This window comes from Corythoichthys intestinalis, chromosome 15 (genome assembly GCF_030265065.1).
Source record: "Corythoichthys intestinalis isolate RoL2023-P3 chromosome 15, ASM3026506v1, whole genome shotgun sequence".
In the NCBI taxonomy this organism is placed as follows: domain Eukaryota; kingdom Metazoa; phylum Chordata; class Actinopteri; order Syngnathiformes; family Syngnathidae; genus Corythoichthys; species Corythoichthys intestinalis.
The window spans coordinates 17,027,968-17,055,694 of record NC_080409.1 but is presented as its reverse complement, the minus strand read 5'-3'; the positions used below and the strand labels follow the sequence as shown (position 1 = coordinate 17,055,694).

At 39.9% G+C, this 27,727-nt stretch overlaps 1 protein-coding gene and 1 long non-coding RNA gene across 3 annotated transcripts in view; one reads left to right on the top strand and one right to left on the bottom strand.

Moving 5' to 3' along the window:
- Window positions 1-842: 842 nt before the first annotated feature.
- Window positions 843-27,727, bottom strand: part of arid1b (AT-rich interactive domain 1B) — a 400,911-nt gene continuing 374,026 nt past the window's right edge. The window contains exons 12-22 of one of the 2 annotated variants that reach the window (XM_057859493.1): window positions 27,225-27,413; window positions 26,513-26,728; window positions 24,258-24,483; window positions 12,913-13,054; window positions 12,176-12,345; window positions 11,321-11,453; window positions 11,122-11,238; window positions 10,957-11,032; window positions 8,010-8,751; window positions 7,464-7,594; window positions 843-7,297 (exon numbers count right to left, since the gene is read on the bottom strand). In XM_057859493.1, coding sequence (XP_057715476.1) covers window positions 5,555-7,297; window positions 7,464-7,594; window positions 8,010-8,751; window positions 10,957-11,032; window positions 11,122-11,238; window positions 11,321-11,453; window positions 12,176-12,345; window positions 12,913-13,054; window positions 24,258-24,483; window positions 26,513-26,728; window positions 27,225-27,413 — 3,885 coding nt within the window. In that variant the 3' untranslated portion in view covers window positions 843-5,554. The remainder of the gene's footprint in view (window positions 7,298-7,463; window positions 7,595-8,009; window positions 8,752-10,956; window positions 11,033-11,121; window positions 11,239-11,320; window positions 11,454-12,175; window positions 12,346-12,912; window positions 13,055-24,257; window positions 24,484-26,512; window positions 26,729-27,224; window positions 27,414-27,727) is intronic. The other variant, XM_057859494.1, reaches the window with a different exon arrangement.
- LOC130931038 (uncharacterized) lies at window positions 16,762-24,451 on the top strand. Its single transcript, XR_009067156.1, has 3 exons — window positions 16,762-17,125; window positions 24,176-24,211; window positions 24,306-24,451. It is a non-coding gene; the product is annotated as an uncharacterized LOC130931038 (long non-coding RNA).

The window sequence follows — 27,727 nt, the reverse complement described above, 5'->3', positions numbered from 1 at the left end:
AGGCCATGTCCACATGCAGCAGGGCTTTTTAAGGCGCTTTTACACTAGCCCTGTTTTAAATGGAGCTGAGTTCTTTTTTCTCAGATAGTCCGCTTCGTTTTGTAAATGTAAACGCGCATCCAAACTCAAGTTCAGACCAAAAAAACGAACTCTGGTCTGCTCAAAAATCGTGGGTCTCGGTCCGCTCTAAGCACACCCTGCTTAGCTTGTGAATGCAACTGGAGCACGGGTGCGCTTTTGCTACTTTATGTGCAATGATGTGCTGTGATGCTCCAGGCTGTGACAGTACATGCAGGGCATCCTTGGAAGCAGAAGCACAGCATGGACGCTATTCAAAATGAACAATGCCAAGGTGACAGATGATTAGCCATGGTCAAATGTTGTTGTGCTGCGGTAAGGAGTTGCATTTGATACACACAATCGGGTTCTAATGTGGCGATTGTGTTTTGCATGCTGTTGTTGAACATTCCGTGTGAGAGTGACTGGCCGAGACAGGCGAAACCTGTCGGGGTGGCCGTTTCGTGAGTCCCGCTCTTCTGGAAGTGGCGACAATTTGGCAGTCCACAAAGTCACCAAAGTAGAGCGATGTGAACCTGTGTGACCTGGGGTCCCTTTTGTGGTTAAATTTGCCCATATGCATTTTTTTTTTTATATATGCTCCAGTTTGCTCGGCATTAAGTCGGGACGGAGCGATGCCGCCGCTGGCCGAGCAGCGACTTGCTATGCTATGCTATGTTACGTTTTTTTTTTTTTTTTTTAAATACATTCAAACATACATGCATACAAACATCTGCTTCACAAAACAGACAGTTGACAAAAAATTGACACTTACAGATGCACGGTTATAATATCATTGCAAAATAAAAGACAGTAATAAAAAAAAACAACTAAAGTTTAAAATGTAAAAATCATGCTATGCTACATTACATGCAGCATCACAGCACCACGTTGTGACGCTCCACGTTCCATCCCCTCCCAGGAAGGAGGTATTTCCTCTTTGTCCAATCAATGAGTGCGCCTTTTGTCCACATGATGCTACTCGGAAAGTTCGGTTGGCGCAGTGTGAATGCTGAACTTTTTCAACAACTCATTTGCAAGTGCTGCTGCGAGGTAGCTCTCCAACCGGACCCTGGTCCTCTTGGTCTAGTGCAGTACTTCTCAAATAGTTTTATAGACAATTGATACTATTTACAGTGGTGGCAGAGAGTTGAGGGGCGCGAAACGTTAACGTCTTCCTGGGGGTGCGCAACAGAAAATAATTGAAAAGCACTGGTCTGGTGTGAAAGAGCCCTTAAAAACGAGTATTTTGACCATCCATAAAAAAACAAAACAAAAAAAACCTCAACATCCACACCACTTCGTTCGTAGGAAAAATATCCACACCCAAATGCATAGGTCTGTTTTTTTTTTAAACGCATTTGTTGATTTACATTCAAGCACAGAGTGAATGACAAAAGCTAAAATGGTTCAATGATCGTATTTTGTCTGTTTGGTCCTTGCCTTGTGAGATGATCATGAACCGTTAGCATGTTAGCACGGGTCGCTTTGGCACACGGTTGCTTATGTGTTTATATATATGCAATATACCGGTATATATAAATATGTATTTAATACATCCGCAATGTATATATGATGTTGTAAGCTGTTTTATGTTGTTCCAAATCTTCCGTGAGCGTAAGCGCAGTCCCTGTGTATTTAAACATCGGTCGCACAATAACAGTTGAACATTTTTTGTTGCAGGTATTGACGTTTCGACTGTTAAAAAAACCCCGCAAACTTCCGGTTAAAGTGCACATGACGACGCATCAAACGCTGAATTCGCAAATCTTAACTTTGGTCGGAGTTTTTAAAAACCCTCTAATGCCCAAAATGAATGTGGATCTGCATGAGGATGATTGGCCAAACCGTAGGAAAAGCAGGATACCCTGGACATGGCCTTAACTGATGTTAAATGGAACACACTTGTTTCGATTTAAAGTGCCCCGGATTATCTTACAATACGTTTCAGCTGTTTTTGTCAGCATTTTGTTTTTTACTGGAACTTGGAAGCCTCAAGGTATTGTGCTAACACAGATATTTTGAACTGTTCATAAATCATAATTCCATCCACGTTTCCTCATGTACAGTATATGTTCCAGCTGAAAAAGAACAGACTCAATGCAAGATTCTACATTGACCATGCTTCACATCTTGAACACATATGATGTAATTATGTCCAAAAAGTTCAACTTTAGTTCAATATAAACACTTAAAAACACACAAACATTCTAAAGTCTTATAAAAACAGAGTTTAAATTCAGGTTAATTGGGCCATAGGGTAGAGTGGCAGGAAGGAATCCTTATCTTACTGTCATCTCATTGGATCCAGGGGCAGAACTTAGGGGGTGCGACCATACATGGGCTGGGCCTCTAAGGGATCCCGTTTGCTGGCATAAAGTGTGCGTAGTTGGACAAGGGGAGTGCAAAAAATCTCTGCCAGACTCCCCTCAAGACGATCAGCCGATGTGTGTATCGGGCCCCTGAAAGTGTGAAGGGATCTGCAAATATTTGTTCACTAGCATCCACCCGTCCCCCCATGAAACAGTTACATTTAGAATATATAACGGATGTAGCAAGATTTTGCAGTTAGCAAAACTAATGTACAGTGGGGCAAATAAGTATTTAGACAACCACTAATTGTGCAAGTTCTCCCACTTGAAAATATTAGAGAGGCCTGTTTGTCAATATGGGTGAACCTCAAACATGAGAGACAGAATGTGGAAAATAAACCCAGAAAAGCACATTGTTTAATTTTTAAAGAATTCATTTGCAAATCATGGTGGAAAATAAGTATTTGCTCAATACCAAAAGTTCATCTCAATACTTTGTCATGTACTCTTTGTTGGCAATAACTTAGGCCAAACGTTTTCTGTAACTCTTCACAAGCTTTTCACACACTGTTGCTGGTATTTTGGCCCATTCCTCCATGCAGATCTCCTCTAGAGCAGTGATGTTTTGGGGCTGTTGTTGGGCAACACTGACTTTCATCTCCCTCCACAGATTTTCTATGGGGTTGAGATCTGGAGACTGGCTAGGCCACTCCAAGACATTGAAATGCTTCTTACGAAGCCACTCCTTTGTTGCCCTGGCTGTGTGTTTGGGATCATTGTCATGCTGAAAGATCCAGCTACGTCTCATCTTCAATGCCCTTGCTGATGGAAGTAGATTTTCACTCAAAATCTCTTGATACATGGCCCCATTCATTCTTTCCTTTACACAGATCAGTCGTGCTGGTCCCTTTGCAGAAAAAAAGCCCCAAAGCACGATGTTTCCACCCCCATGCTTCACAGTGGGTATGGTGCAATTCAGTATTTTTTTCCTCCAAACAAGTGAACCTGTGTTTCTACCAAAAAGTTCTATTTTGGTTTCATCTGACCATAACACATTCTCCCAGTCCTCTTCTGGATCATCCAAATGCTCTCTAGCAGAACTGCAGACGGGCCCGGACGTGTACTTTCTTCAGCAGGGGGACACGCCTGGCAGTGCAGGATTTGAGTCCCTGGCGGCGCATTGTGTTACTGATAGTAGCCTTTGTTACTGTGGTCCCAGCTCTCTGTAGGTCATTCACTAGGTCCCCCCGTGTGGTTCTGGGATTTTTGCTCACCGTTCTTGTTATCATTTTGACGCCAAGGGGTGAGATCTTACATGGAGCCCCAGATCGAGGGAGATTATCATTGGTCTTGTATGTCTTCCATTTTCTAATAATTGCTCCTACAGTTGATTTCTTTACACCAAGCATTTTACCTATTGCAGATTCAGTCTTCCCAGCCTGGTGCAGGTCTACAATTTTGTCTATGGTGTCTTTCAACAGCTATTTGGTCTTGGCCATAGTGGAGTTTGGGGTGTGACTGACTGATGTTGTGGACAGGTGTCTGTTAAAACAGGTGCCATTAATACAGGTAATGAGTGGAGCCTCGTTAGACCTCGTTAGAAGACCTCTTTGGCAGCCAGAAATCTTGCTTGTTTGTTTGACCAAATACTTATTTTCCACTCTTAATTTGGAATTCTTTAAAAATCAAACAATGTGATTTTCTGTTTTTTTTTTTTTTTTCCACATTCTGTCTCTCATGGTTGAGGTTTACCCTTGTTGACAATTACAGGCCTCTCTAATCTTTTCAAGAGGGAGAACTTGCACAATTGGTGGTTGACTACTTATTTGCCCCACTGTATTTGACATTCCAAGTGTAAATGGACTCCATCTGTATCATTTTGCATTATTTCATTTGTTATGTCAATAACTCAGTCTGATTAGACAGCGAATGTTTTATTGGCCTGTAGATTGTCTGAACATAATACAATATTTGCGATGCTTGATGATGTTCATAGTACATTTATTCGTGACATGTGCAGCACAGAGTATAAATGTGTATACCGGATAAAAGAGACATACTGTAGTCATACGAAAAAGGCAAATTTTACAATGAGCATTTTTAACACCTTGTCGGCTTTCCAACACATTTTTTGTTTTTATTTTTTTGTTCAAAAGCGTTCCAAAATTTGTCCACTAACGAGAATGGAGGACAGTAACAAAAAGAAATGCGTTCCGTTTTCTAATGTAACCTCACCTATATATCTTCTCACCCTGGCACTTTCATGTTTGATTACCAAAGCGATTGTTTTCTCAGCTATAATACAACGCATACAGGCTTTTATTATCTTTTTTTCTTCTTCTTTTTTTACACTGAAACATTGGTTACCATTTTCAAATATCAGACCCCAATAACAAAATACTCATAATAACAATAACAAATGTTTAACAACAACAAAAGCATTTATCGCCCAAGCTCTTGCTATGCTTTAAGATAGACAGAATCATGTGCCTCCATTGTACAGTTTGTATACAGTGATGAAATAATACAGACAAGATGAAACAGGCATTGATAAGACAAACGATCCAAAGTCGTTGAGGCAATGATTAATAAATTAGACATTTCTGTTCGACAGATGCACTTCTCTGAAGTTGATTGGCTGGTGCAAGCTGCCTCCTTGTGGACTAAAGTACACACTGTAAGTGTGTTGTCATCTGGTTCATTGAAGGGACCACTTGCTCGAGTCCTATTGCACAAGTTCTCTTCCAGCGACCGAGACAAACATTTCAAATCAAACAGTCAAAGTGTTGCTTTCCACAAGTGCTGGCAAAAACGTCAAACTCCTGTACAGTGTCACATTTTGTTTTTCAATAAATACTCTCTAATAACAAAAAGTAGATGAGCATTTTTAGCTTTTTTATAAAACCGAAAACAAACTCCTCGACATAAGTCAGCACCAAAATCTGGCGATAGCTTTAGGTGGACAAAAGTAAACAAATGCTAAACATAATATCAATGATCAAACACCGACAGGTATTAAATATTTGTATTAAAATGAAACCACAAACTGTTAAGAGGGTATACATAAAGATATTTTAAGTGGAATAAAAAAATGGTGTTTTTTCCGTTCGATGAATAAAAATAGCAAAACGAGTGAACATTTTTCCACCCTATTGTTTGCCATACGAGTCTCTTCTCTCCTCATGTCATGACTTCCCCAAGTGAAATAGAACCTGGCAAATAATTGCCACTACTCCAGCGTTCAGTACGGAAGACGTGGAAATGTCTAACAATCTGCTTTCGTAGAGCACAAACTCACTTTTGTTCTCCTCCACTTTGGCCATTGCCAATAGGCCTTTAGCTGCTCTGCACAACATGCTAACACTAGGCGGATCCATGTGGGGGTGTCCCATGTGCAACAAACTGTAAGGGTTATGCTGGTACTGCGCCATGTTGATGCCATCTTGTAAAAAGGCTACCAAATTGCCCACGCTGCCTTTTTGCATGGCTATTACACGGGCTGCAGTTGGGTCTCCTTGTGCCAGGTGGGAGGTGATGGCCACTGCCATTTCCCTGTACACTTGGGCCTTTCTTTGACCTACATAGCGGACAAGTACTGTGAAGAGTTTCTCTTGTCGACTGAAAGGTGGCGTGGCGAGAAGGAGATCAACGTTCCCTTCCTGGATGCTCAGCTTGCAAAGGCACTCCAGAACCAGCCGCTGAGGAGTGAGCTGGGAGTCGGCCACCGCCGAAGGGAACGGGTCCTGGGCTTCGGCTGAAGGGCACACCATCCAGTGGAGGAGGCCATCCAAGATGGGGAGGCAGATGGTATCGCTGTAGGTGGAGAGATCCAGCTGGCCTGAGATATTAGCCAGAGTTACCATTGCATTCTCCCTCAGCTGACTCAGACACTCCCACCACCACTCGTATTTACTACTCGACAGCCCCTTGTCCTGCTGTTCATTTCTTTGATAGCTGGGTGGCGATCTGGTCCTCTCAGGATGTTGGTGGTGCAGCAGCAGGAGCCTGCCCAGAAGAAGAACCAGGGCGGGGTGTCGCGACATAGCAGAGTCATTCCCTGGTATGAATGACAAGCCGCGGACAATGTTGGAAATGCAGAGGCAGCGTTTGGCCAATGAGTCCTGCCAGGCTGAGCTTGTGGATAGCGGGGTTTCATCCAGACAACGTGGTTCATCTTCCAACAAGGTGATATGGTCCTGTTCTCCATCTGGATGCACCCTGAAAGGGTAGGATGGCAGTGAGCGAGCAGGGTGGGCATTGGAGAGTGCGTCAACCCGTGCACACAGGATATCGTCAATGGTCGCGGTGATACGTTTCCTTGGTTGTTCCTTTTCGTCGTTGTCTTCAATTTCTTTGAATATCTTGTCCTCCACCCTGGCGGTTGGGTCACTGCGGGGTTCAAAGTATGTCTGAATGTGAGCCGTGGTGTCGCCTCCACCAGCTTGCCAGTGAAGTAGACCACTGGTGAACTCATCAACTAAGTGATCTGTCATGTCTTCACAAAGGTCATCTTTGTCAACAATGGTTATGGGGAACTTATCATATTTGCTGGCTTGTTTGGGCTTTGGTTCCAGCTCAGCAACAGGAAGTTCTACATCACTCTCATTTTTCAACTCTGATTTCTTTTCTTTGTCATCCTTTTTTAAGCACTCATCAGGTTTATTCTTCTCATTGGTAACAGCAACATATTCCTTCATAATATTTCCTGGTAGCTCCTCTAGCACTGCTAGACTTGGGATGGACCCAGATTTAGATTGTACCGCACTTTCCGTTTCATTGTCCAAGATGACTTCTTCCTTCTGCCAGGAGGTGAGGTCCGACAAGCTTTCCTTTATCATCGTCCCCACTTCAAACTCTTGCAGGATGCCAAAGATCTCAATCAGGCAACGGCGGAAGTACTCCACAATGAGCTCCAGGAAGCCTGGCAACTAGACGGAAAAGAAATATACACAACCTGTCAATCGGAATCTGTCTAAAGATACTCATTCCATACATTTTTGACTGTTCTGACATGCTCTCCATTTCTGATTTTTACAGATGCTTTGAAGACCTGTGGAGGACATAAGTAAGGTGTTGTCAAGACACTGCCTTTACCTGGGATAGGTTAAATGAAGCAACGGTGCTGTCGTCATAAAGCAGAATGTTGATTGTGTCAAGCGCCCATGTGCTCTCTGCTAATAATCCAGATTTAAGAGACATCATGACACGCCAGGCCTCGGGAATCCCTGGAATGAAAAACAATGGAAGAAAAGTTGTCGTATAACATTAGTTTCCTTGCAAATGCAGATACACTGTTTTAGGTAGAAGCTAATGATAAATGTTGTAACCTATTATTTGCAACTTTAGAATGCTGTCAATTTTCTACTACTGAATTTCTATTTATTTGCCACGATTTATAGTGTGAAGAGGGACTGAGGCCAAGATTATTCCTCAAAATGAAATTTAGGAAAAAAAAAAAGCTAATTCATTGCCACAAATTTTTTAAAATTATATACCCTGGATAATTATGTAAAATAATTTCCAGGGAAAGTTTCCTATGTAAATGTAAACGTGTACCATGTCAGAAAACGTGGAATTAGTCTAATGCAAATGCTGGACAGGCAATAAAAGAAAAATATAAGAGCTATTGCTGTGTCTCACCTGTGTCCTTGGAGGTAAGCTTGCGTCGAGGCCTGAGAATTGGCATGGTGCCCTCCACCGATCCGGGTGGGTAGTTAAGGTCCCTCCTCAGGTTGTGAGGGAACTGACCCAGAGGTCCACACCCCTGAGATCCCATCATGGACATCCCAGGTTTTGACATTTTCATGGCTGACAGGAAAGCTGCTTTGCTTGGTGACACACGAGACTCCAAGGAGCGCTGGAAAGCTCCTGGACTGGGGGCTCTGGGCAGGTGGTTTGCCATAGATTGTGAATTGGAGTAAGAAGATTGGGGGTGGCGTGATGAAAATGGAGTTATACCACCAGATGATGACATATAGGGAGACTGCCGGTGCCATTGCTCCTGGCCCGGCCGGCCATCCATGTCTTCTCTGCCAATTGAGCCGTAAGGAGGTATTTGGGATGCGTGTCCTTGTCGATTGGGATAAGGATAACTGATGTCTGTCCTGGATGGCCAAATGTTGGGACCATCACCAGCGTGGTGAGGAGGAGGCCCCCCACCAATCATTCCATGTTGGCTTGGCATTGAAGTACTCATCCGTTCGCGGGTGTAGGGGTAGGGGAACTGTCCTTGGATGGGTCTGTGTTCTGGGCCTGAATAGCCCCCACCATAGTGGTTATACATGTCTGCCTGCTGGTTGGAGTACTGCATGCCATACATCTCACTCTCATGCCTCTTTGGCGGTGGACCATACATACCATCCATTGACCGTTTGTAGCCCTGCTGAAGCAAATGTGGATGTTGTAAGCAAGACTGATTTAACAAAAAAATGATTACAATAAATAATTTTAGATAATTTTAGTGTGACAAAACTATATGAAAACAATATTACTGAACAACAGAAAAAGCTGGTACGAAAAATACAAAGGCAAAAGAGTAAAAAGAGTATCAATTCCATTACAGCAAGGAACAGATGTATTTGCACCCTCTGTGATTTTGCAAGTTTACCAACTTAGAAAATAGGTAGAGGTCTGAAAGTTCAATCATAGATGCATTTCCACGTATAGAGACATAATCTAAAGAAAAAAAAATCCGGAACTCAAATTGTATGACTTTTCAATAATTTAGTTGTAATTTACTGGGGTTCATAATATTTAGTGACGAACCCTTTGTTTTCAATTACAGATGTCTGACGCTTTCTGTAGTTCATGTTTTCACATATGGAAACATGGATTTTGTCCCATTCCCCCACACAAATCTTCTGTAGATCTCTCAGAGTTCAGGGGTATAGCTGAGAAACACGAAGTTTCAGCTCCATCCAAAGATTTTCTATTGGATTGAGGTCTGGAGACTGGCTAGGCCACTCTAGAACCTTGATATGCTTTTTACTCAGCCACTCCTTGTTTAGCTTGTCTGTGTGCTTCGAAACATTGTCATGTTGGAAGATCCACCCACGACTCATCTTCAAGTCTCTGACTGAGGGAAGGAGGTTGTGGCTCAAAGTCTGACAATACATTTCACCATTTATCCTCTGCTTTATACAGTACAGTCGTTTTGTCCCCTTTGCCGAAAAGCAGTCCCAAAGCATGGGGTTTCTACCCCCATACTTCACAGTGGGGATGGTGTTCCTGGGATTGTACTGATCCTTGTTTTTCCTCAACACTCGACAAGTAAAGTTAGCACCAAAAAGTTTTACTTTGATCTCATCTGACCACATGACTTTCTCACAATACCCCTCTACATCATCCAGACAGTCCTTGGCAAACTTCAGACAGGCCTTCACATGTACTGGATTCAAACAGGGGAACCTTCTGAGCAATGCATGATTCAAACGATTGCACGGTAGTGTTCTACTGACAGTAGCCTTTGAAACTGTGCTTCCAGATCTCTTTAGGTCATTGACCAGCTCCTGCCGTGTAGTTCTAGGCTGAGCCCTCACTTTTTTCATCATGAGTGATGCCCCACGAGGACAGATTTTACATGGAGCCCCAGTCCACGGTAGATTATAAATCATGTTTAGCCTTTTCCATTTTCTAACAATTGCTGCAACTGTTCATTTATTCTCACCAGGCTGCTTTCCAATTGTCTCATAACCTTTTCCAGCTTTGTGGAGCTCAACAATTTTTTTCTTTGGTGTCTTTCGAAAGCTCTCTCATCTTGCCCCATTGTAGCGGTTGGATTATGACTGACTGTGGGGTGCAAAGGTGACAATTATGAGCTCAAACGGGTAGTGGGTGGATGGGTGGTAAAGGTGGACTTTTTTTTTTTTTTTTTTTTTTTTTTAAAGGTAGACTGACAACTCTTAGAGTCAAAATTGTTGCGGATTCTCAGGGGCACAAATACCTATGAACCCTAGTAAATTACAAATACATTATTGAAAAAAATCATACAATGTGAGTTCTGCATTTTTTTTTAGGTTATGTCTCTACAAGTGGAAATGCATCCATGATTGAAATTTCAGACCTCTACCTATTTTCTATTTGGGTGAACTTGCAAAATCACAAGGGATGCAACTACTCCTCACTATACATATACACTACTGTTCAAAATTTTGGGGTTTAAGTGACCCCAAACTTTTGAAATGTAATGTTTTGTATCATATGGGATTTTTCATTATGTACACTACAGTTCAAAAGTTTGGGGTTGCTTAAACCCCAAACATTTGAACGGTAGTGTATATTAATGCTCAGTTTTGTTGACATTGTCCAATAGTTGTTTATTTAAAAATCCAAGTAACAAAAATTCAATTCCGCAGCAAACATTTTAGGTGTGTATCACGTTGCAGCTTGTCAACTGATGATTTTAAGTCAACATGACTGGACGAGCATTAATCAAAAGAACCAGCTCCAGCAGTTATCAACTGGTCCTACTCTTGGATCTCATTATGGAAATGTTAAAACCTCATGTGTCAACTATATTTTAATATAAGTTTCAATGACACTAACTGCCATAACAATACTTTAATGAACAGAAATGCGTGCATCACACCTGTTGCTGTTGGTACATCCCGGAAGGATGCATCCCGTATGGCATGCCAGGGTACTGTGGACTGTAGCCGTCATGTCTTTAATATAAAACAAGCAGGAATGTAAAAAGAAATGGTCCAAAAATGCAATACATCACAAAACAATGACATCACATTATGATTCTGACCTCTGCTGTGATGGATATCTGCTGGAAGAATACATACTACCCTCACTGTGAGGTGCGATGCTGTTCTGACTACCAGGAGGACCCATGCCTCCTTCCATTCCCATCAAGTGGTCTGGTCTGTGGATGAAACAACAGTTAAGTTTTTATTTTTTATTTTAATGACGGACAGTTGAATCTGGAGTCTAGTTCTAATACTCACCTCCTGTCATAGCCTGGTCCATATGAGTACTGTGAGCGTTGACTCATGCTAACGGCAGTTGGTGGCCGACCGTACATGTCCTGCACACCTCCAGGAGGGGCCTGGCCAGGCATGTAAGGATCTGCACCTGCCACTAAGTAGGAGAATCAAGAGTTAAATATATGTATATGGCTGTGACACATACTGTATGTGGGTATGCAAATACTTTGAGCAAAAAATACTTTATCATAACATACGTTATGGTAAGAAATGTACTATAATGTGCAACTGAGGCCTAAATACATTTAATTATTGAGTTGTGGCCTGATTCAGCCAGCAGGTGGCAGCATCTCATTGCAAATAATCACCAGTTTCTCATCCTCTTCATTGCTTGCAACTGTTTTTGCCTTTAAATAATCACATGAGAGTCACCTTTGACCCACAAGCTGTTTTTTTTAACTCTTATATTTCTGGCTTCAAATATGCCACTCTTTCACACATTAAAAAAAATCTCAGTGATATCATGTAAATTCATCTTCTTTGATGATAAAAGGATTAGCAAGTTAAGATGAGCTGAATCTTCAGTTAAAAGAACATAGAAGTTAACTGACATGAGTATTACCAAATAATTTTGTTGTCAGTCTGGAGTGGAGAAATCTGTTCGCAGCAATAAAAGCCATTTAGTCATATTTCAATGGGAAGTAATATTCAGAATTTTTTTTTTTTTTTTTAAATGAATTTTTTTAATGCATTGGTGAAACATTTTAATTCAGATCTTAACATATTATACAAAATGATAATGACTATTAAGCAATTTACTTAATAATGACATGAATATTAATTCACAAGATATGTCTTTGTGTTAGTCTCACTCACTCTTCCTCATGCCAACGAAGGGGTCCTTGGCATCATATTGCATCCTCATCATCATGTCAGGCATGCCGAGGCCTTGCTGGTACGGAGCAGAGGGTGGCAGGGAGGCAACACGCTTCTGGAAGGCCGGGTCGCTGACTTCTGAGAAGGGATCCTGCACACTCACGCTGCTCCTGGACAAGGGTGGGGGGGTTAGGAATCGAGTGACAAAAAGGACAGGAGCAAAAGAGAAAGACGAGTAAGCTGTGTAAGAAGTACTACTAGTACTACTGAATGAAATATGATCAAAATAACTGAACACTTAATATACACTTACATACTTGGTTTGTCAGCCTGTAACATTTTTTTATTGTAATATTTTTTGTCAATCTTTATCTGCCTGCTTGTAAATTCAAGGAGCACATGAGAAGGCATGTCTTCTGTGAGACTAATATCCTCCAATTCAGTAAAGTGGAATAAACTTCAAGCTTTACTTCATCTTCAAATCATAACTGATCAAGTGTACTACAGGATTTCCTACATCCGTCTCATGTGACCTTTAGGTCTGTAAATCAACTCCCCTTTCCTTCCCTAGATATGCATCAATTTAAATGTGTCAAAAGCTATTTTACAAGCAAAGTGGTTACGGTAAATGTAGTGAATGATGACTGCTACTGGATGCAATGAAAAAGGCAGTCAATCTAACTACAAATAATAGGGTCATTTGATGTGCAGAAGCAGTGAAGTATGATTTAAGGTACCTGTTTGGAGGCACAGGTGTGCTCTGTCCAAGAGGGGTGGTAGCACGGGTGGGGGTTAAACGGTCCCCTGCACCTTCCGCAGTGGAGCTGCTGCCAGAAGATTGTGGTGTCTGTGGACCTTGGAGCGAGCCACCTGAATTAGCTGTAAAATTGAGATGATGGTATGTTATGACTGTTGTGTCACAAACCTAAATGCAAATACTAGCCCTGCAAGTCAGCTTGCAGATGTATTTAGCCAATATCCATGGGACTTCTTAACGTATGTTTTGGCTGTACAGAGGTTCGGTATTAGAGAGAATACTTTGGAATTGAGGCCAAAGTGCTGGCAGTAATGACCTACATGAGAAGTGAGCTGGAGCAAACAGCCCACATATGGGCATCAGTATATGGGAGAAACATGGCTGTTAATGAGGGGGCCGAAGGAGGAAAAGAGTGGATAAAAACACCCGAGATGTATTTCTCTGGGAGAATGGCAAAGATATTTGAGTTTATGTGAAGAGTAAAACAGTGACTGCGCAATCAGACAACATGCTGTTCAATTGATTACGACTTCAAATTAAAAAAATAAATAGTTTCCATTAATTGATGTGTAGTAGTAGTGAAGATTTTAATTTGTTGAAGTCAACTCTTTTAAGCATAGCTCTAAACAAATAAACTATACTTGACATATGTGTACCTGTATAAAACTTAACTAATTCTGTACCCATCATTTATTTTGAGGATAAACCTGTCGACGCTCAGTAAACTGAAGCTTTGCAAGATCGTGATAAACTAGAGCACTCTTCTCTATTAAGCCCATCAAAATTATAGTAGCACCTGGATTTTTTCCAGATTTTGCTCAAATGCTAGATGATAATTTCACTCTTCCTGTCTGAAATGCCTAATCTTGTTCATCATGCTGTTATGGTTTCTGAGTAGTGGTACATCAACATACTGTATGAACATATCGACATACGATCATTTCGACATCCAACATAAAATTTGACTCGTCATTTGTCTTGACATATGACGAAATGCTCGAAATACGACGATTTATGACAGGGTCGCTTTTTCATTGTTTTCCCGCAAGGTTTTTTTCTTTTGAGAGAAATCAACATGGGTCCCAAAAAAGGTAGTGCGGGTGGTGGAAAAAGGTGACACTTCCCAATAAAATTAAGAAGGAAATGATGAAAAAAATATGAGCGTCACTAAACTAGGTCGACAATACGGCCGGAATATGTCTACGATCTTGACGGTCCTCAAGCAGATGGAAGCCATCAAAATGGTCAAAGCATCCAAGTGGATGATTTTTCTCCCATAAATGTTGATGCGCTATTTCGGAGGAGATGGAATGCATTTTGCTGAGAAGGATGAAGTATAAAGCGACCTCCACTCGCCGTCTCCTCCGACCTCCATTCGCCATCCGACCGCCATTCGCCAGTCTTTCTAAGTTAAGGTTGTAATGTTGCGCAAAGACTGGAGTCTGAGGCGGTGTGTCAAAATAGGCAGCCAAACTGCGATGCTTTATTGACATTCCAGCAGCAACGTTACACACAGGTCAACCAGCATGGACACGGGTTAAAAATAACAACTACTGTCTTTTTCCTAAACCATAAACGGCCCCCCATCTGGAACATCATAACCGTAACTATAGTTCTGTGGGTGAATTATGTAAATACCACTACAAGTTGACAATGAAACACTTTGTTTCAGATTTATCATTATTATTATTTTTCCGATTTGCATTTATAACTTATTAATTAAATTATAAAGTACTATTTTAGGAAATTCTGCTCGATATGCAACCATTTCAACTCACAAACCAGGTCCTGGAACGAATTAAATTCGTATGTAGCACTGTATACATACATCAATTTCCATTAAACCGTCATATGATTTTATGGAAAATATATTTCTAATTGGCATTGTGGAGTGATGGTTAGCAGGCATTCCCTAATAGAGGCATGAACGTTCTGTGAATTGAAGACTCTAAATTGATACATTACCCGTTTTATTGTGGATAATGCCAGTCTTACCAGCTTTAGGTCGCATCTTGTGGTAGCATCTTATTCTGAGGTTGATATACACATTTTGTCCCACAGTACATTCCTCTCTAGGACACAAAACCTTTCTCCTTTCTGAACTATATGATAGGTGAGATTAACACGGTCCTTATGCTGTAAAGAAATTGCTTGAACAGATGAACATTGGACCTTCAGGCATCTAGAAATTTCACCCAAGAATGAACCAAACTTTCTCAGCAATTCTTTTCGATAGATCTTTCTTATTTATTATGACTTTGCACTTTATTACAAATTAGTTATGAGATTAAAGATTGAGATAACAAAAGGCCACTTATATAACTGGGTTATTCTATCAAGTTGTTAACACCAAAATACTGTCAATTTTAGCAACAATTCTGCCAATTCTAAGAGTAAAGAGAAACAAGAGGATGGCAACAGACGCTTACATAGCCAAGGGATACAAATTCCCTGAAGCAAGTTTAATGTGAACTGAGGACCATTCTGCTAAAAAGATGACAAAGACAAAGAGAGAATATAAAAACAGCCTAATGAGCATTTAGTAAGAAGAAGCCTTCCACTGGAACAGCCTCGGTGGCCTATTACTGCACCGCACGTTTCCAATTTGAAAAAAACACAAGACTAAAGCTTTAAAAATTCATACTAAGTCTAAATTATTCAATGACGTCCCCTGCCTCGATATGGAATGAGACAGACGGAATGAGAGGCTGAAAAGGAGGCAGAGATTGTTATGCCATTATGATTGAAGGGGTGAAAGTGTCAAGGACATTTCCCCCTTTTTTAGAAGGGGAGCATGCGTACGAACTACATGTAAACAATGGCCGCTTTAACCAAGGTTTAGAAGTTTGCCATTCTTCAAAAGCATACAGGCTGATGTATAATATTAAGCTGAAGGCAGAGGGGAGATGGACGAGAGCGTGAACTTGAGTGCCCTTTCGCTCCACATTTAGAGAGAGAAGAATGACAGTGGAGAAAACACAAATGTGTGCATTTGAGTCACGTGGTTGAAATTTTGTGTGTGAGTGTGTGCGTCTGTCAACGGGTGACATAATCCACTGGGATGGTAGCAGAGAGGAGGGGCTATTGGTAGGGAGTCAGTTAGCCGAGCCAATTTTGTGAATGAAAGGTGACGAGGAGGTCAGCTTTGTTTACATTATACATTCCAGCCCTCATTAATCACTCCTACATACACATCCCCTTTTATCCCTACCCCGTGATACACACTCCCTCTGTGACATCACTGTACTGTCAAGTCTATAAATAGGCTGGCACGGTCTCTGGAGGCCAGCTGGCTTATGTAAAAGGAGAAAAATTACACCATGCACAAGCCATTTTTATCAAAAATACTTTGACGCGCTAAGTAGTGCAAAATGCTTTCTTTAAAATATTTAAAACAGATTGGGATACAAAACTTATTTTGAGCCACCTACCAACACATATAAAACTCACCTGTGTTATCATCAGTGTTGTTAATCTTACTGAAAAAAAGTAATTAATTATAGTTACAAATTACTTCTCCCAAAGAGTAATTGCGTTAGTAACTCAATTACCTGAATGTAAGAGTAATTAGTTACTTGGCAAAGTAATTGGTGATAATTACTTTTTTTTTTTTTTCCTCCCAAAAAAAAAAAAAAAAAAAAAAAAAAAAAAAAAAAAAACATTGGCCACACTATGTGAAGTTTTTTGTGAAGGTTTTGGGTACAATTGGCCCGAGCCCAATTCTTTACCCTAATTTACCCTTTACCCTGAATCAGCTGTTAAAAGTTGTTAAAATTGCTCCCATTATTGCATTAGTTCCCTTCTCTCTACTTATGACATGTGAAAGTTTTAAAACTGTTTCATCATTTAAAGATAGATTCAAGTCAAGATTTTGCCGATTTAGAAGTATTTTAGATAAAAAGTTACTTAGGTTCGCTAGGAAGGTTCTCTACAACAGAGCCGTCCTAAAAAGTACTGCTTTAAGATGGCGGCTGTCTACTAACTCATTTAGTGCCATGTCTGTCATTTTGCATCTAGTTATATCTATGTACAGTACACGTGATATCTATCAAGTCTACCATATCTACCATAACATGCGCGCGTAGTTTGTACTAGCTATCGGCTACAACATGTATTATTGGAGCTACCTAGCATCGCGTTTGCTCGGCGTCACAACTTTCTTGCCTCCTCCATACTCCTGCTCTGTCGTCTCGGTGAGTCCGTCTCCCTCAGACTTTTCGACCAATATAGTAACGCATAGTAACGCATGCCTTTCCGTCCTCAGTAACGGTAACGGCGTTGCCAAGATGAGAAAAGTAATTAATTAGATTACCCACTACTGAAAAAAATAACGCCGTTAGTAACGCCGTTATATTGTAACGCCGTTATTAACAACACTGGTTATCATTATGTCGTGTGGTAAACATTGTCGGACCATTTTAATGGTCCACCAATCTTAAAAGCGTTAACTGAGTACCATTATAAAGTACATTATGGCTGGTTCAATTATTAACTCATTGAAAAAAAAAAAACCAAACAAAAATAAGCAAGTACTCAAAATGTCACTCATTACTTGAGTATTCTTTTCACTGGATCCTTTTTTACTTGTACTTCAGTACATTTTTTTGGATGTCTACTTTTACTCTTACTTGGTGCATCTGACTATAAGCTGCTACCCACCAAATTTGACATGAAAATGAAATTTGTTCATAGATAAGCCGCACTGGACTATAAGGCGCAGTGTGCTCACTGCATCATGGGATATTTACACCAAAAGAAATTAACGGGTAACACTGTAATTGACAGCGGCATCATACTGTCATCAGACCAAATGATTCATTGATTCAAGAAGCTTCTTTTGGCCATCACTGCTCCCTTGGGGAGGACAGTCAACCTCTGCATCCACCTGCTGTCAACACTGTTGTCGTCCAACATGCCCCCTAGCATGCATTGCAGCGCTACATATGTAAATTACAATAAAATCAATGTTCTGTGCTAATTATATCCTCAGTTACTGTTCTAGTTGTTTCATTAATTGGTAGTTATGGTATTTGGTAACACTTTATTTGACAGTGGTGTTATAAGACAATATAATACCATGTCATAAAACCATTATAACTATTACAAGACACTACCATGAGCATTAATGAATGCTTATGAAAGATGTCATTTTATATCATCCAGCAAATTATCTCACTTTTGAATGGATGTAAAAGGTCTTAGCTTGACATGAATGGAATTAGTGACTTAATTAGCAGGATGGCACTTAATGACATCTGTTATAAGCATTCATTAATGCCCATGATAGTCTCATGTCATAATTATCACAGTCTTATGGCAGTCTTATGACGCCGCTTTCCAATAAAGTGTTACCTATTATCCCAAATAAATCAATAAATAAGCCAAAGTGGACTATAAGCAGCAAGATTCAAAATGAGGGGGAAAAAAGTAGCAGTTTATAGTCCGAAAATTACGGGATTATTTTGAAGTAACGTTACTGGTACTTCAGTAAAATTTTGGGCTACTCTACCGACCTCTAGGGAGGGGTGAATGATCCCTGCTGGCCCACCAAGTCAAAATAGAATGGACGTCTAGTAATGTCAATGGCACGGAAATATGAGCCAGACCTCCCAATTTAAATTAATTGGGCGTCTAGTCTTGTCAGTGGCAGGCAATGAGTCAAACATCATTATTAAAGGTGTTGGTAAAGTATGAAAAAAGAAAATATTTTCATGTTCCTGTATTGTTTCCCCCCATAATTTCTTCAGTTATCATGGTTAACTAGAGTTAAAAAAAACAATTCATTTTTTCAAGCGTGGCAACTTTTTAGAGCATGTTGGTAATCTTTCATGTGTAGCAGCAAGATGTTCTGAGAGATATTTATGTTTTTTGAAGTAAGGTAGTCCAAGCCTCACAGGGAGTCCTTCATTCTTTTAGTCCCATTAGATGATAACATTACTAATTTAGGGACAGATATAAGGGATGAGGTTGCATTACCATGCATTATAAACACAAGGGAAGATTTATTTGTTTGAGACACGTGTACAGTACATAATGTGTAATATTATGTGCAAATACAGGCCACTGCTCTTTTCCACAAGCAGGAAAAGCAATCTGCAGTATTTCATGAAGGTGAAGTACTCCAACGCTCTTTTAAAAAGCCAGGGTCACCTCTCTCATCTTGGGTGCAAATTAGAAGCGTGACCTTAACAAACCAACTCTTCTTTCCTCTCCACTTCTGATCGTCATGTCATAATTGTTCAAAAACAGTGCGAACACCAAGCAAGCAAATAAAAACAAAGTCACTCATACACAACCTCTCTTAACCTCAATCACACAATAATCTTAGAAAGGCAAATCTCAGGCTTGAGGTTCAGATGGCAACAGTATCATAGCTGACTTTCATTAAAACGCAAATTGTTTCATTAATACTGTGTTGTTTACTCCTTAATACTGTGTTGTTTACTCCAAGGTTTTCATGAGATTAGATGTACTTTCCGAAAAGTATGCACAAGGTTTACATATGCTAAAACATCACAGATTGAGGTATTTTTTGCACTTGATACTTGACCTACCGTTGAAATTTTGGTAAAATGCTGCACTTCCTAATAGGAAATGCAAGGTTGACAATGTATCCAACTCATCATTGATTTGAGAAATGTATTTCTGGTAAACAAAGAGGTGTTCATCAAATCAACTAGGTTCCAGTAATTAGGCAAGCTTCAATCAAACAACTAAATTGCCTTTTCACATTGAATCAAATCTAAAATAAAAGTGTATAGTGCGACTTTTGGCCAATGGGATCTCAAGTACTCTTAAAATATATTTAACATTATTATTATTGTTATTATTTTTTAAACCTTGATCCCAAAAAACTATTTCAGTGCACAAAACGCTGCAGCAGACAGACTGCTGTAAATCCCACATTTCATCTGGGATGTAACAATTAGCTTCACAATTATTTCACTGTTTACAGTTTGAATTGAAATACTTACGTTTTTTATTTTAGTATATCGATCATGAAAAGTCTGTATTTTGTCATTTTGGACAGAAACCAACAAAAGAAACTTTTTTTCCGTCAACGATGACGATAAGGAAGATATTTTATAGACGAACAATTTTTTCATGATGATGACGTGACGAGCTAAAAACGTCTTGGGAGACAAACATAACGAGATGAATGCCAGCTTTGGTCCGACGAGATGAAAACGAGTTGAAAATTCGCCGTAGTTTCCATCTTAAGTTCACAATGTGTGACATTTTCTTATCGTATGTGTAGTTAGCGCACATCGTAGCAGTGTTTGGTCGTGTCACCCATGTGACGTGCTGCACCACCCCTCCACACACGCACAAACACTTAGTCACTGGTTTCTTCTCCCGGTTCCAGACTTGCCTTTTGTTTTCTTATCTTGGCTAGAATATGCCATGTTGCTTTAACCCAGTACTTCTCAAATAGTGGGGCGCGCCCCCCTGGGGGGGCGCAGAGCAATGCCAGGGGGGGCGCATGTGACCTCGGGGAACATGTTTTATGTGTTTTTTTTTTTTTTTGCCGTACTGGAATAAAGTGTACTTGCACATCCACTCAGTAGGTGACAGTGGCGCTCTCATTTTCAGAGTGCGCGCAGTATTTTTGAACTAAGGAAGAGCACTCAGCACACACAGACAACAGATATGAAGAGCAGTGTGCCACCGCCGTTTTCGAAAGCCGTTTTCCAACCGGACTCACTCACGCAGCGACCCACTGTCTTGTCCGGTTCTCACGTCGCCGCCCGAGAAGTGCCATTTTCGGCTTGGGATCGTCACGACGACTGCCCTCACCTACGGTTCTACCTCGGCCGCCGTGAATGCGCTTTTTTCATGCCGTTTGCCTTTTAGCTTTGACTTTTAATACAGTGGGTGATGATGAAAGACCACTGTTTACTGTGTCTAAAAATAATTATAGCAGACAGCAAGAAGCCAAATCAATTAAGACGCCACTTAAAGACATTAGACCCCAATCTCATTGTTAAGCCGCTTGATTTTTTCAGTGAAAACGTGCCGAATATTGCCAACAATCGTCCTGCTTTGTCAGTGTTATATCAGTAAGCCAGTGAGCATTGTTAGCATGTTAATTGAAAAATAACTCCACATCATTGCAAAGGAGGTAAATACTGTGAGCAGCAAAAATAAAAACTGTCCTGTCCAAGGACACTTTTTTCCCCCCTTTTATTCAGATTTGTTTTTTCGGTCAAATTTTTTGGCACATTGTCCTCATGAGTGAATGTTTGTAATCAATTTTAATTTGGTATTATTTACTGATTTTATTACATTTTATTTTTCTGTATCAAATGGTCAAAAATGTACCTTGAGTGTATTTTTTAGTTTGGATGTGAATTTTTAATTCAGGCAAATTGATGCACATCAAGTCTTCTCTGTTACAAACAAAACAATGTTTATAATAAAGTTATACTTTATTATAAGTTGATCTATGTTACTTTTTTTCTTTATTAGAAAAAAAGGACACAATGTTAGGCAGATGCGTATTTATAATAGTAATTTTATAGACAAATGATACTATTTACAGTGGCGGCAGAGAGTTTGGGGGGGCGCGAAACATTTACGTCTTCCTTGGGGGGGCGTGACAGAAAATAATTGAGAAGCACTGCTTTAACCTTTAAAGATTTGTGCTGAGTGATCGTCACACCCTAAATATAACTTGTAGCATTAGCATATCATTCAAATTAGCATTAGCACTTAGCGTGGTGGGTGTCATTAAACTCTTGGAAAACTTTAATTAATTAGAATTAATTGAAATTAATATCCTGTTTTCCTGCTGAGTGTGTATTATCATCACGAAGATGGTGACGTCCTTGTAGACTCTACAATTATGTGCTCGTCTGTCAATGTTTATTCAAAATTGTAGGAAATCTTTTATTCATTTATGTATTTATGTATTCATTTATTCATAGACAACAACTTTTGAAGTTTACTTACGAAAACATTTTGAGTAACTGTCGACTAAAACTAAACGAAATTTAGAGTTTTTGTTGACAAAACTAGATGAAGACAAACACATTTTTAAACGACCAAAATATGATTAAGACTAAAAAGTATTTTCATCTAAAAGACAGACAAAAATTAAAAGGGCTGCCATAAACAACACTGGTGCAGAATGTCATTGACAAAAACATTCATTGTGTATGTGGTGAGGAGGTGGTACTCAGGCAATGGAATGTTGGCATAGTGCGCCGTGGCAGGAGTACATTTGAGCATAGGTACGACTTCACTTATTCAAAAGATGTTCTATTTGAGGCACTGTCGTGACATCAGATTGCACTTCCAATACAAGAGGGGCAGGTAAAGCTATTTTATGATATTTTGATTGGGGTATTCACGAATATTGTCATAAAGGACAATGGAGGAAGCCTTGATAAATATACTTTCGTTTGACACTAGATAAGGGGTTTTCAAACTGCTCCTTGCTCAGCCTAAATTATATCTCAAAGCGGTTTGGGTGGAACTGTAGCTCACAAGCGTGGTTAAACTTTCCACGTTCCCACTGAGACTAGAAGAGCCCTTTTCACTGCTGCTATAATTTCCCCAAAGCCATGGCTTTTTTGTACAACAATGAAAAATACAGCTCGTCGCGCTGTGTCCTATTTCTTGTCGAGGAAAGGCCTTGTTGTCTTCTTCTCTATATGCCGCAACGTCAGCAATTCCAAATATAGGCACATGCTAGCACTGAACCTTTCAAATTTACAACCTGAATTATGAAAAGGCTTCTAATAAAGTATAGTTTCAGATCCAATAAATTAAAGGTCTTAAACAATCAACTGTCCCACATGTAAACCCAGAATTGTATATTTTGCGTGACTGAAAGTTTGTGCATTTTGTATTGTTAGTTTCACTGCGCAACGGCAATTTAAATTTTGCATGCCGGCAAAACCAATTCAATCAGCTATTTATGGAAATAGCTGTCAAACCCAGCCCAATGTGTGAGAGTTCAGTCGCGTAAGGCATCACCGATCAGTGTGTAGTAACATGCACATCCCAAGGCCCTCGTGGATTACATTATTTTGCTTCCCAATAGATGGCGCTCGTGGGCCAATCCAAGAGTTAAGACTCACTGGTTTAAACAACATGGTAAAATGGTTAGGTTGGATTCATGTTTTTCTGATTCATGCTCGTACAGCCTCTCACTCTCCCTCCTGCTTTTCTTGGCCAGGAGTGCCCTGGAGTTAGCTATTTAAAGTTAAAGATGATTGACAGGTTTGGAGCTTTGATCTTGCCAGAGAAGCTTGGTAGCGCTACCGTCAAAGGCCCAAATATGTCAATCATCGTTTGGCTTATTAAACACTAGCGGTAGTGTGCTGTTGCAACTCGCTGTGTAAGTGAGAGGCTGTTCTCAGCAGCTTGAGCAGATTTGAGTGGACTCATTCAATGAAGCATTTATTAAGACATGCATTTTTAAACATGATTTTTGTTTTAAAATATTTCATATTATGAAGGTGGCACGGTGGGACAGTAACATGTTTAAAACGTTTTTTTTTTTTAACAAGGTAAGGTAAAATATATCATCGCTACAGCTAGTGCTCGACATTCATGGTGGCTGTTGACAATGAAAACTGCGTGTCTTTACACAGTGAAATAGCTCAACTGCACGGAGGATATTGTCATCTATTTCGACGTAAAGCGTGTCTGTCTGAGATCAAGCTCTACCATCAAAGGCCCAAATGTGTCAATCATCGTTTAGCCTGTTAAACACTAACGATAGTGTGCTGTGGCAACTCATTATGTAAGTGAGAGGCTGTTCTCAGCAGCGTGAGTGGATTTAAGTGGAGTCACTCAATGAAGCATTTCATAAAGACAAGCATCTACGATATTCTTGTTTAAAAATAAATCAAATTATGAAGGCGGCACGGTGGGACAGTAACATGTTTAAAACTTTCTTTTTATCATTTTTTTGAACAACACTTTTTCTCGGTGTTGGATCGGGACTCGGTTCTCAAAATCAGGTGACTCAGACTCGGGCGCAAAAATATGCGATCGGGACATCCATAGTAATAAACATGTTTGAGTAATAAATTTGGAGTGGTTTGGAGTGGTTTGGTTGATGTTAGTGCACCACCTTGAACAACATGTTGGGAACACAAGCAATTTTCCGCACAGATTATCTCCATCAGTGAGAACTTTACTTTTGACCAAAGTAGATGTAAAACACTATCCACTAAGATTTCAACATTTATTTTCCCAGCTTTGCTCAACCTCATCTCAATCATTTGCAGATTGTTGCAGTGGTGATGTGGAGCAAGTACACCAAGGTCTGTAGCTTGATCAGGTTGCATGCAAGAAATAAACAAGCCTTACCAGGCGAGGGAGGCTGAATCTTGACCTGCTTCCTGTTGTCCCCTGCAGCCATGCTTCCACTACTGCTGCTGCTGCTGTCTGCTGGTGGCTCTTCACCCCGCTCCATCTTACACTCATAGGCAAATAGGTACTGGATGTAGTGCTTCTTGAGTGAGCTGGCTGAGCTGCTGGAGGTTCCCACGCTCAGTGTGGTGGAGAGCTCGCGCCATTTCTTGTTCTTGTTTACCTGCGCAGGGTGAAAAAAATTTGTTTTGTAATATCATTTACTTTATGGCTTAATATATTAAATGCAGATGTGGGTAGGACCATGTTACATTTACGGTGTTAATTTTACTTGAGTAACTTTTTGAAAAAATGTACTTCTAAGAGTAGTTTTACTAAGCCATACTTTTTACTTTTACTTGAATAGATTTGTGAAGAAGAAATGCTACTCTTACTCCGCTACTTTGGGCTACACTAGTCGTTACATTTTTCCTCTTTATTCTACATATTAGATTTGACTTTTTTTCCAGTGGTATCAACAGTACCTCTACCAGTTTCACCAATGAGACGTCACAACAATAATCACGACTCCTTTATACCAATCAGACTCAAGCTTGCCGTTCTATGATTACACCGGCCTGTTCAATCACGTGGCGTCTTTAAAGCGCCGTATAAAATTGAGTATTTGATATAGAGTGCTGCCCTTAACATGATTCGAAAGCGCGGATTTTAACCTTTCTCCTAGTTTTTATTTTGCACCGATGAACCACGGAAAACCAGAGATATGACCCTTTTAATTTCATAATAGGAACTATGAAGGAACTATTCACTATTCAACTATTCAAACTAGGAACAATTTTCTCCACTAGAGGGCACTCATGCTCTTTGGACAAATGATGCTGCAGTACTGCAGATTTTTTTCCGCCGGAATTCAAATATTTTTTTTGTATTTCTTTTGTTTAATGTGGTTATGTAATGGGTTATAGTACAGTATAATAATAACAGTTAATATAGATAACTGTGCTGAGGGAAAAAAAACATCGTTTAACACCGTTTAAAAAAAAAAGAAAATCAAACATCGTAAGCAGTTACTCACAACGCTTCTCATTACTTGAATATTCTTTTCACCAAATACTTTTTTACTTGTACTTGAGGACTTTTTGTGGATGACTACTTTTACTCTTACTTGGCGCACCTGACTATAAGCTGCTACCCACCAAATTTGACATGAAAATGACATTTGTTACTTGAGTAATATTAATTTGAAGTAACACTACTCTTCCTTTAGTAGGATTTTTGGCTAATCTACCCATCTCTGATTATATGATATTATATTGTTTATTTTGCAATATTCCATCATTTTCCAAGGCTCACTACTGTAAAGCATTGCGCCAAAATGGTTCTGAATCTCTGACCAACCCAAAATCCACACAGGCCCATCTGCAGCACAATTCTTCGCACACAATATTCGTCAGCATAAAAAAAAATACCAGCAACAGTTAAGTGCATTGGATTATTTTAATTGATTAAATGTAAAGAAGCAGTTATTAATTGTAAAGAAGCAGTTATTAATTGAACACAATACTGTGGTGATTAATTAAGATTAATTAACTTAACAGCACTATGAAATACTACAGCAAGTAACTTTAAAATGATAGATAGTATTTTGGACACAAATCCATTAAAAAAAGTGACAGAAATAGCTTAATAATGAAATTGCATCCTAATTAGTCTTCCTTCTACAATAAAAAATATCCAAACAGAAGATGGTGTTAGAATGAGCTGCAGATGTTTGCAGTCCGCTAGCACTCTATACATAGGCTTTCCATTATCATGTTGCCATGTTATCGTTCTTTCATTCTGTCAACAGGTACGAGCTAGCGCAGCACTAGACGGCTAGACATGCTCATCAATTCTGGTTGTGATATCACAATAAGTGGGCATTCCCTGATGCATTGTTTTGGGTGAAATAAATACAGTTAGGTAAAAAAAAAAAAAAAACACACACACACACACACACAAAAAAAAAAACAGCCATATTTGAGTGCTAGATTCGTTTTTTACTTGTATAATCAAATTTGTGCAGTCATTTTTTATCTTGGACATGGTCACCATTTCATAGCATCTTTAATTCTAAAAATAAAACAGCAAAGTTGAAAGTCATTTTCTTGCTCACGTTCAAAAGATTTTGAAACTGAACAAAGTCCAAGATTTTCAATGTGTTGTTTTTTTCATTTGTTTTGAAATATGACTCTGATGTTAACAACAGTTACCATGGCGAGGCCTCCAATCTCCCGAACAGCAATGTAGAATTTCCAGAGATCCAGAGGCTTTTTCCCCACAATAGGAAGCTGGGAAACAGGCGTCCCCCTCTCCTCCATGAAGGAAAGATAGCGTTCTACCCAGTTCCGCCTCTCTGGCTCAACACCCAGCTCGTAAAGACGTGAGATTCGCTCGCCACTGGATATTGACAAGTGGGGATTGGCTTTCTGTCAAAAAATTATGGAGGGCAAAAAAGGTGATTGAAAAATTTAATTGAAAAATAATTTGATGTTCAAATTCTTTCTGTGTTATAATACTTAGAATGAGTTTAATCAGTTAGCTAATGTATAGAGTGCCTATTTTGAATCCCACAATAATACCTCACACCTCTAAATGACCTATATTTCATATGAATTGTGTATGGGCAATTAAACAGTCTATTTGCTGTACCTTGTTCTTTAACAATTCTCTCTCCCCATGGGAGTCATTAAGTTTCATCACATATTTGCACATGGGAAACAAGACTTTACATGGACGTACTAAAACGCACTTTGTTAAAAGAAGGTAACTCAAACATTGATAGCACAGTCATGACTGGCTTTGGTTTTTGCAAGAGGGACTCAGCATTTGAACAATAATTTTCACCATTGCCCAGCGGCAATAAATATGTCATGATACTTCAAGTTGTGTGTAACCATCCGTCCGGTCATATTTGAAACTTACTGGGCTTGGAGGGGCCTTGACGGGCCAAGGAGGGCTGCTTATGCTGTCACTATCATCGCCGTGATATGATGACAAGCTAGCTGGGCTGGGTGACAGTGGGGAGGGGACTGGCAGAGCATTGCTTGGTGTAGCCGGTTGCGAAGCACACTGCTGGGAGCCGGTGCTGCTGTTGTTGTGACTCTCTTGTATCTAGTGTGGACAGAGAAAAAAAAAACTGTACAAAAGAACCATGTAATAACCGGATAATAAGCCTGAGGCAACTTAAACACTTGATCAAAAGAGGCAGAGCTCACACAGTGGTGTTGTTTATATACAATATGTAGAAAAGAAATAAAACACATTACTGAATGTACTCAGAACCCAACTTTTTTTAATATTAGGACTGAGACTATGACTATAAGCTGGGGTGAAGGGAGTGGGCCAGAACGGTCAGGAACGCAGTTCCGGTATAGGAGTCAGTGCCAGAACGCAGTTCCAGTGTAAGATTCAGGGCTGGAATGCTG